The sequence below is a fragment of the Oenanthe melanoleuca genome, chromosome 8 (assembly GCF_029582105.1).
Source record: "Oenanthe melanoleuca isolate GR-GAL-2019-014 chromosome 8, OMel1.0, whole genome shotgun sequence".
Taxonomy (NCBI): domain Eukaryota; kingdom Metazoa; phylum Chordata; class Aves; order Passeriformes; family Muscicapidae; genus Oenanthe; species Oenanthe melanoleuca.
The window spans coordinates 10,339,308-10,349,870 of NC_079342.1; the positions used below are offsets into that span (position 1 = coordinate 10,339,308).

General features: G+C 41.4%; 1 protein-coding gene across 2 annotated transcripts; it reads right to left on the minus strand.

Moving 5' to 3' along the window:
• Positions 1-1,631: 1,631 nt before the first annotated feature.
• LOC130256136 (holocytochrome c-type synthase) lies at positions 1,632-8,088 on the minus strand. Of its 2 annotated transcripts, none has more exons than XM_056497487.1 (7): positions 7,991-8,088; positions 7,443-7,592; positions 6,595-6,743; positions 5,855-6,003; positions 4,666-4,785; positions 4,053-4,139; positions 1,632-3,830 (listed from the first exon to the last, which is right to left on the minus strand). In XM_056497487.1, the coding sequence occupies exons 2-7, from the start codon at positions 7,555-7,557 to the stop codon at positions 3,632-3,634; spliced, it is 819 nt and encodes a 272-aa protein (XP_056353462.1). In that variant the 5' UTR covers positions 7,558-7,592; positions 7,991-8,088; the 3' UTR covers positions 1,632-3,631. The 2 variants fall into 2 exon arrangements, with proteins under 2 accessions (XP_056353462.1, XP_056353463.1); XM_056497488.1 differs by having other exon boundaries at positions 7,961-8,012.
• Positions 8,089-10,563: the final 2,475 nt, after the last annotated feature.

The following is a 10,563-nucleotide window of genomic DNA, read 5'->3' on the forward strand; positions in this document are numbered from 1 at the left end:
TATCTTCTTACAGCAACACAATCCTTTCCTTTTACAGCAAAACAAGGCAGAAGTGTTAAGGCTTAGCTGAAAAATTCTTAGAGGGATTGAAGCTAGGACCATAAGCATAGTGTGAAAGGCAGAAGCAAAGGTGTTTCTAGAGGACAGGGGAAAAAAATAAATTAAGAGTGACAGAAGAGCTACAGCTCCCCCTTCCAAACTGCCTGCAAGGTCAAAATGTTAGAGGATGACTCACGAGAGTCAGGAATTCCAGGCATCCCAGAAAGATCAGCCTCTGAACTACTCCCCAGTCCCAGAGCACTTACGTTGGCCAGATACTAACAGGACAAACTGCAGTAAAGCAGAGAGCTGGTCCCTCGTGACTGAGCAGGGAAGGTGTTGGAGGCAGAGCACCCGTCTGGTGCCTCTGTAGAGTGGCAGCAGTGCCAGGCACCCCAGTGCAGGGGAGCCACTGCAGCCTGGATGACACAGCTGCCAGCAGCCAAAACCCAGACCTGAGGCGAATGGCTTCCTGCTCCAGGAAACAAAGGTCAGAACCACTCCTGACTGCATGTGCATGACCTAAAGCCTGATCACAGTTGGGAATGTTATGCTGGAGTCCTTTTCCACCAGGCCCAGAGCATGCAGTTTCTGGGCACTGCAACATCCTTAGGAACTCATCTTTTGGGCAGGCCAGGAGGGCACCCCTAACTTGTTTCATCTGCAAGAGTCAAACACAACAGGTCAAGTAGGACTTTGATACAGTAAAGCACAACACAGGTGAACTTCAGATATCTAAATACAGAACTAATTATAGAAGAAGCCCTTCTTTAGTGAGTGCATTCATTTTCCCTTTGGAATATGCACAAGGGTAATCTTGGTTTGAGACATTGGGTTACAAAATTCTGTTTCAGCCTGACCAGGATTGGGAACCTGGTATCACTGCAGAATTCCCTGAAAGGGCTTGATCGGGATACTTCTTCACTTGCTTGGGCTCCATGAACTCTCCATACCTTCCTATACTTACAAAGGAAAGATAGAAATGTATTTATTTATGCATATACACACATTTCTTTTAATATAGCCTGAACAGTAACTTTTCAGTTAAACCATTTTTCCTAAGGATTAAAAAAACCTCCAATTTAAATCACCATTTTCCAAATTTACATTGGAATTATAACAATTCCAATTCTAGCATCTGTACATCATGTAACAAAACCAAGCCTAAAGAAGAAAACTCTATTTACTTCCTTAAGTCTTACTGCTTGTAGAAATTAATTATTTCCATTTACTCTTTTAGGAATATTTTTTTAAATTTCCTTGTATTCCTCTCAAGCTAGCCAGACTCAGGATGAATGTATTTTTTGTCATATGCTCTTACTCTGAGAACTGCTGTTTCAGTTAGATAACACTTGAATTTAGTCCTTTGGGTTTGGGTCTGTACTCACCTGAAAAATGAGTAAGTATATATTCAAAGATGTGACAATAGTTAAGTTGTAGTAATACACAATTGTACAGTATACTATTACACAGTAATAATATCAAAAATATACTCTATAGCAAGATTTTAGTTAGACTAGAATCTCATATGACATGCAAAAGCTCATTTTAATAATTCTTACAGCTAAAAGCATGATCACCAAATACCAAAGTTAAGAAAAGTATATTTATTTGATTCTCTTTTTAGTTTGATGACAAAGTAGTACATTTCATTAACAGTAGCACAGAAAAGAACTATTTTGAATCTGTGGAAGATGGAACATAACACAAGATAGTAAACATATGAAGTGGCTTGTGGATTTCCCCAGATTTAGCAGCGATTACAATTTCCATGCTCTCAACATCACACTGCCGAAATCAACAAAGCAAACTCCTGCTTTTGAAGCTTCTGAAGAACTCCCTACAGTGATGTAGCCTTTTCATATTTAATTATGAGAAATACAGAATCCTCAGTGTAGCAAATTGCCAAATGCATAAATCAACAGCTACAAAAACAATCCCAAAGAGTACTCCTCAATCTTTACTATTAGAACTGAGCACTTCCTTCATGAGTTGGACATGCTTCATACAAACTCACTTTTCATTTATCTCATCCATACATTGCCTATTTAGATGGATTTTTTTTCTTCCCTGTTTATCATTTATATATATATATATATATTTGTATATGAATCACTGAAAAGGTGAAAAAGGAATTAGCAAAGTAGATATAGGTAAGAGCATGGTTTTCCTCTTAGGATTCTGTATAATATTTATTTTACCATGCACAACGGTTGTCTCTGAAGTGGGAACTATTTGTGATCATTAGAATTCTAAAGTTGGAAAGCTTCCCTGACTAATTTTTCCTTAAATGAGAAATGACTTTCCTGAAACATTAAGGAGGGCTTCCCATAAAAAAAACCACAAACAAAACAAAAGGTTCCAATGTCAGTTAAACATAGGCCACTTTCAGAAAATGAAATGTATAGCTAGTTCCCTGTTAAGGTTGGGAATTTCAAGAAGGCAGCTTCCACCATTTGAGAGCTACAATGTGCTATTCTCTTACTCCTTTCCATTCCCAAGAGTTTTGCACAGCACCAGAGACTTACTGAGTCGTGCAAACTTAAAGCTCTTACAGCGGAAGACTTAAAAGAAGTTAGTTCACCCTACTAAGCACAAATAATCAAATCTTTACCCCATGCATGACTCTTACAAAACACTCCTATCAGCCTTCTCCCTTGGCATTTCTGATACTCTTTTAGCCCAGTTATGTACACACCTGTAATACATCTCACTATACTCACGTGTGTGATTGTGTAGTCACACCCTCTTGTGCAATTCCTTATATAAAAAACCATGCTGTAATAAATATCATTAATCCAACCAGGATGCCAAATACAGATGCACTGCAGGAGCATTTTAAAATAAGGCTTAGCTCTGTCCTGAATTCATTACATGACACATTACAGACATGAAAATACTGTAATAATGCATCTTCTTACATCAGAAAACCACCTTTTAAATATTCAAATAAATAGCCATTAAATATTATGTCCTTTTAGAAATGCTGTTTTAAAAGTGATACTCATTCCTGCACAACACCTCCTTTAATTGACTAACTGAAGTTTTCTGAGGAAGTATGTATTTGAATAGGTAAAATGTCCATGAAAAGAAATACATGGTTTTACAGTGTAAATAAAACATGTAATTTGAAAGAGTCCAGAACTTTTACCCTTTGTTCATCACGGAGGTATTAAAATACTTTAAATATGTGAAATAATTTATGAAACTTCCAGTTTTCACTAATGAAGTAACACTCAAAACTCCAGTCAGAATCAAAACTGTAATGTATTTGGAGCAGCACTGAAGTAATAAACTGCAGAGAAGGCAAGTTTACACACAATCTGAGACAAAGTAAGAAAGGATTCTCAGTTCCTAAAAAAAATTAAGATACGTGTTTTTGCCACTGTAACTTTATTATTCCATTTGAAACACCACAAAGCATTGGTGTACTTAACAAGATGTTTCTCTGTCCTCCCTTCCCACCCCAAAAGAATAGTGGTGATGATGAAAGCAATGACGGCTGCAGTAACTTATATCTCAAGTCCCGATAGTCCCACGTCCATTGTCTAGAGGAAAATGGTAACTCTGCGAGTACAGACCACAGGAGCAGTCAGGAGGTCCAGCGCCACCAGGCCACCTTCACCCTGTCCCAGACGGCCGAGAGCGAGTCCATGGCCGGGCGCACGTCCAGGATGGTGAACTGGTAGTCCTTGTCCACCGCGCCGCCGTCGTAGTAATCGATGACGTAGCGCACCTCCTTCCCGCAGCGGTCCACGATCCAGTCATGGCGATCGAAGGGCAGCTCGTACCTGGCACACAGCCGGCAGACACCACTTAATGGGTATTAGCAACCTGGCACAGCAAGCTCAATTCAAGATTTGCCTGTAAGACCCCACTAGTACTCCTATCTTCTGGCAATTCTAACTTGCAATAGCAGCTCTGAAACATCATTAAATTTAATCCTACACCGTGTTTCCAGACACATTTCCCTAGCCTCCCATCTCACTGGAAAACCTTCCCTGCCCACATACCCCATCCACGAACGTATTCTGGCTCTTGGTGAGTACTCCTTTGCTTTGCCTCCAAACCGCATCAGTGCAGGCCCACATGGACACTCCCTGTGCACACAATTAAAAACAAAAACCGTTTTTACCTTTTAACACAGTCTTATTTTCAATATTGAACAACTATGGTAATTTGTCTTAGTAACAGAGAAAGTGAGTAGAAGAAAGCAATAGTAAAAAATTAATTACAAGTTGTATCAACCAACTTTTTTCCTTTCCTTAAAGCTTTGAAAGGTCACCCTGAGAAGTTTCTGCCAGCACTCACTACTGGTATGATAAAGTATCTCTGCTCCATTGTTCTAATTTGTCAACAAAGCAGTTTTCTGCAAATCTAACCCACACATTAAACAGATTAAAGAATAGAAAATCATAATCCAAACTACTGTGTAAAAATTATCATGAAATTTCAGAGAAAATGTTATAATACTGAATGCTTAACTAGTCTGTGTCTAGTAGGAACAGGGACTATGCTGACCTAAAAAGTGACAGTTTTCTTTACACCAGTCATGCTAACCTAAATTTACAACTCATATCTTTGTCATAACAAACAGTCCATATGCAGCATTTCATAGGTACATACACAGCATGTAGAGCTTCCCACTTCAAAATCTCCTTCCAAGCTTGCTCATTATTCTGATTATGAATCTTAATAATGTTGGTCATGTCTTCACTTGTTATGTCATCATCTTTCCACCTCCACCTAAAAAATAAGAACTTGAAAACAGTTTATAAACATTACACCATAACTACTTCACCTTCCTCTTTATCTGATGAACTTTTGAATTGACATGTAAACTTGTATGCAAGACACAAGACAAGTATGCAAACTTCTGGCTTGTCTATTTAAGCATCTTGAGAACCACTTCATTTTCTGTGCAGAAGTGTGGTTATCCAACTTATCACAGAGATCCACAAATTCTACATAGCTAAATTAACAGCTTAACTGGATCAGAAAGTTATCTGAGTGTGCAAACATCACCACATCCACAGTAGTCATAAAAATGCTTAGGAAAAATCCCACTTGCATTCCCAATCCACAGAAGTCCTGTATTTCATTTTGCAAAAACTTAGAAATATTTTTCATGTCTCTTGACACTGCACTATGACTGCCTGTGTGCTTCCTTTTCAACTGGCTCAACATTAGCACATTTCAGTGTTTACAGGACCAAAAATTGTATATTCCATTCGGGCTGAATAAACCATATTGACACGTAGAAAGAAGAATTACTATTGCTCCAGAAGTAAACTACCTCTGAAGTTCACCTGTTTGAGAATGACAAACAAATCATTACAAAAGAACAAGGAAACATTAGCACAGGAGACTTTTTAGTCTTGCCTACCCTAAATTTTTGTAAATACCAAAAATACCTACTTGAAAATTTTCCCATTTTTAGCAATTCTGCAAAGTCAGATGTTCTCACATAGAACTTCTACTGTAATTTTACAGCATAAGCAAGAAACCAACTGAGTTTGAAAGTTGGAAATCATGCAAATTTTGTCTATACTTGTGCATGGACTTTTAAGAAAATTTTCTGAGCCAGTTGCTTGACATTTTTTACCATCCTCTGATCACTAGAAGACACATGGCCTTTGAGACCAACTGACCCTTTAAAACAAAGATGTTTATAAAAATAGTACTTTTTAAAATCAGCTACTTTACTATTTACTGATTAAAACCCACAAACTCTCAAAAATAAAAAAATAGTAACTAATTATACTAGTTCATGAACTCCAAGCTCACAACACATCTGATAATTCAGTGTATTTACCCTTTTCTTAGCATAGCATTCCAGAACATTTGCTCTGAAGGGTAGACCCATTTCTTGTCAGAATGTGCTCTAGGAATGGAAGATTCTTCTCTAACAGTTGACAATGGAAATGGTTGACCTGGGGATGGCTGCTGATTGGGAGGAGGCATCTAGAGAACAAGGAGAACCAACAATAAACTAGAGTATTAGCATTTTTTAAGGTTACAGTGTTTGAGAAAAATCAAAGCATAATCAATCAACTCCTACAAAGATCAAGGAGGTCAGCCTTTAAGTGCACCAAAATTATCTTTTGTTGCAGCAGAACTCTTTGCACAAGTTTGTCATCCCAAGACTACAGGAAAGCCCTAACCCTAAACTTCAACTTTCAAAAGAGCAATGCTTTTTGTAAATCAGAGGAAATCTTGGAGATAATAATCAGAACTCAACCATACTGCTATTACACAGAAACTAAAACCCACCAATGTATCATAAAAAAATATTTAAGTAATTAGTAAGTAGAGAACAAAAGATATTTAAAATAGGAAAACCGCCAGAGATGGAAATTTGAATACAATGTTAAATAAGTGGGGTGGGGTGGTTTTGGTTTTAAATAAAAATTTGCACAAAAGAGAAAAAGCAATCTTAAAAAAAAAAGTTATTTTCTATTTTCCAGCTTACATAGTAACACTATTTACATGTTTGGGTATAATACTTCAGAAGAAACAAGACTAAAGAAACCACATAAAGTAAGCAAAAGTTACCATATTGCTGGGATCTATGTCATCTTTCATTTGAGATGCACCAGACTTCACAGGACATGCTACAAACTCATAAGCTCTTTCTTGATGTGCAGGAACATCATCTGTGTTCTCAGTTCTATGATCAGCAGTCTTCATGTGCATTGGACAACCTTAAACACAACAGTAGTATACATTTTACTATAAGACGAAAACTCTTGTTAATACATGAAATGGAAAAGTTCACTGAATGCTCATGTATATGCAAATGGGTATTTCACTCTTTCTTCTGAGCTTTTCAACAGTTTTAACTGCTCCCTTTCCTGCATTTCAGGACCCAAAATTATAATAAGATCTGAGTTTCCTGTGTAGTCTTTGAATGCTCATCTCCTACCCCCATGCTGGTTCCAATACTGAACTGTTTGTACTTCAGATTTCCTCAGGGAAGCTGACCCAGTGCATTGACTGATCAACAGAAGAGCTGCCTTCTCCAGCCATTCATGTCATCCCACCCTTCTGCCACCCTTTTCCAGACGCACGGTTTTTAGTGACAACCAGTCACCACGTCTGCAGGGAACCCCTGACCCTCTGTGGCTGTACCACATCACAGAACACATCTGTAGGGCCCTGTGAAATGGGATAACTGGGAGTGACACACAGGTTCTACAGTAAACACCTGTCTCTACAAAGCAAGCAGCTTCCACTGTGTTCTGGTGAACAAGTGCCTCCTCCTAAGGAAAATTTACTTCCAATTACTTTTGTTAAACAAAAAACTCAAGTTTATTTGAAGAATTTCTCCCTTCTTCCCGCCAAGATTTTTTAGTCTGGTTTCCGTGTAGAGTTTAGCTCATTTAGGTTTCAAGAACGATTACCGCTCATTTTTTCCTGATGCATGGGACATTCTGAAGGTGGCGACGCTGTCTGATACCGCCTGGACGCATTTGGTGACTGCTCTGCAGCAGCCGGGGAGGATGCGGACAAACCCATGGCCTCTGCACACCGCGCCTTTTAAGATCAAATTTCTAACGAAAAGAAAGCAAACATTCGTAACGCAAAACTACACTGGTTATTGATTAAGGTGAACGCCAAGTGCAGGTTCACTGCTGCACCATAAGTTAAGAAATTAATTGAAAAACCGATTTAAGTACGAAGCTTCCAGCCCAGACAAAACCCCAAGCCCCAGGCAGGGCTGCCCCGAGCTCCTCCCGGTCCGCGGCGGGCTGTGCCCGCACGCCGTGAAGGACAGCGGCTCCCGGGCCGGCCCCGCCGTGACCGAGCTGCAAGGTCAGGGCAGGGCAGGCCCGGCGCCCCGCGGCACCGCCGCCTCACGGCCCGCCCGCAGCGCCGCCGAGCGCGGCCCGGCCCGGCCCGGCCCCACCGCACCGCGCACCCTCCGCGCCCCGCTCCTGCCGCTCCTCACCGCCCCGGCCCGGCCGCCCCGGCCCGCGCCTCCGCGGCGGCACCAGCGCCTCGCGAGAACGCGGCCCCGCCGCACGCCTGCGCCGCCGGCCGGGGCGGGCACGGGGCGGGCACGGGGCCGGGTCCCCGCCGGGTGCCCGCCCACCGCCGGGATCGGCAACGGGCGCAGGGCCGGGTCCCTGCTCGCTTTAGGGGCTCCGCAAGTGGACACAGGGCCGGGTCCCCGCCGGCCCCGGGAGCGGACACAGGGCCGGGTCTCTGCTCGCTTCCAGGGCTCCGCGAGTGGACACAGGGCCGGGTCCCCGGCCTCGTCCAGGCCCCGCAGCCCGGGGGAGGCGCAGGGGGAGCCCGGCAGGAGCAGGCTGGGTCTGAAGTTGGCAGCGAACTGTGCGAAGCGAGGCTGGCGGTGAGCCCCGGGCAGCTGCGCTAGCGGGAGCTTCGTGTGCTCGCTCCTCGTGCTGTGGGCTTGTCTGTGAAATGGTTCTGCCTTACAACCGCAAATAGTTGCTTAAGTATAGAAGGAACCCACAACGTAATAGCAGCACACATCGGTACCTTAAAGGGGTATCCTTTTTAGTATTAAACTCACGGAGATAGTAAAGTTGTTTAAGATTGTTTTTAAACATAAACTAGCCAAGAAAAGTATCACAGCTCTTTTAAGATTTTCTAAGAATATTGCCTTATTTCCAAGCCAGAAGATGCAGTTGAGCTGTATGAGTGAAGTACCGTGCATAGCACACAGAAGGTCGAGCTCCCAGTGCATCAGAGCACGGAACACTACCTTCATCACATCCTTTCTGACCAACACGTGATAAGACCTGGCTATGCAGGAACCACTGTCACAGTAGGTGCAAACCCCACAGGACTCTTTCAATGCTCATCCCACCATGTGGACTCTTAAAGAAGCTGTCAAGTGCAAAAAGCAGGTGGGGAGCCAAGAAATATTCGTTATAAATGTATAACAATCAGAACTGATTAAAAAATAACCACAGTTTTTTCCCCCAAATATTCTATTTCATTGTAACAATTAAAACTAAAGTAGAAATTGATTTAATCTGCAAGTGGCATAGTTATTCCAGTATCTTAGGATGAAGAAAATCCAAATTCTTATATGGAAGAAGGTTGTACATACATACAGAAATGAGTGATTCTATCCCATTTCTTTGAAAAAAGACAAATTCTAAACCACACTGAAATAGTTCTAACAGCAGTATTTCAAAATGTAAAACTACCTGAATTTTAAAAGCTTTTATATATTCCTCTCAAGGGTGTTTTTGAGATAATTTTTACATGCCATCTTTCAAAGTAGGATCTTTCTTATTAACAAGGACATTGCCATTCAGTGTGAACATGAAATAAAAATACAGATATAAAGCAATAGCAAATATTCATCCTTTAAGTAATTTTTGCCTTTTTTTATAGTCTTGATTACTTAAGAGGAAATTGTTTCCTATCTTTCTGCAAGCAGGAATTATTATCACAGCATATTGAGAACCTTAAGATAGAAATTTAGCATCATGTCAGTAACTGAATCTCTACTATATGCCCTAGAAAACATTCAGCAGTAAAAAATCATTTTAAGTCTTCATTTCAACCCCTCTGCCATAGGCAGGGAGATCTTCCCCTATGGAAGGAATGAGAGTCTTTACAGAAAAACTGTGGGTCTGATGGTAGGTAAGGCCAGATACAGAGAGGTAAAAGAAGCAGTGGGGGGAACCATAAATTCCATAGGAATTCCACTAACTGACATAGACTGCAACTCACTCAAGACTGTGCTAAATCTCTGGATTTAGAGAAAAAGAGACACAAGGAAAAAGAAAAACAGGGAAGGGGTCTTAGGTGTTTCAGGGAGTCTGTACCTCTCAAATACCTCAGCCAGTAGAGAAAGAGAGGGAAATGCAGCTGGGAAATTGGGATAAAAAGGAGGCTGCATCCCCTAAAAATTTTAAGAGACCCCCATGGGGAATGCCCCAGGACCTCTCCCTTTATTCAAATAAAGTTACAGGACTCCTCCTCTGGTGTTTCTGGATTAATTTTCCTGACACCTACACTAGGTAGCTCAAAGCCTCATCCAACCTGGCCTTGAACTGGAGCATCCACAGCTTCTCTGGGCAACCTGTTCCAGTGCCTCACCACTCTCACAGGGAAAAATTTCTTCCTAACATCCAATCTAAACCTGCCCTCTTTCAGTTTAAAGCCATTCCCCCTTGTCCTATCACTACATGCCTCTGAATAAATTCCCTCTCCAGCTCTCTTGGAGCCCCTGTACACACTGGAAGGGGCTCTAGAGTGTCCACAGAGCCTTCTCTTCTCCAGGCTGAACAAGTCACCCATCCTGTCTTCACTTAACAACACTGTTTAATAAGATCCTCCCACAGAGCAACTGAAATCTCTGCTTCTAAATAGTTCAAGTCAGTAGCTGAAGGATTCTATGGTAAAATAGATCTTCTCTCTCTGATGTTCTCAAATGGAAAACTGGTTCTACTCTTTCCTCTCAGAGTACATAATCTGTAGATGTCAATATGCAATCTCCCTGCTTTCTACCATCACTCTCCACCAGAAGCACTATTAGTC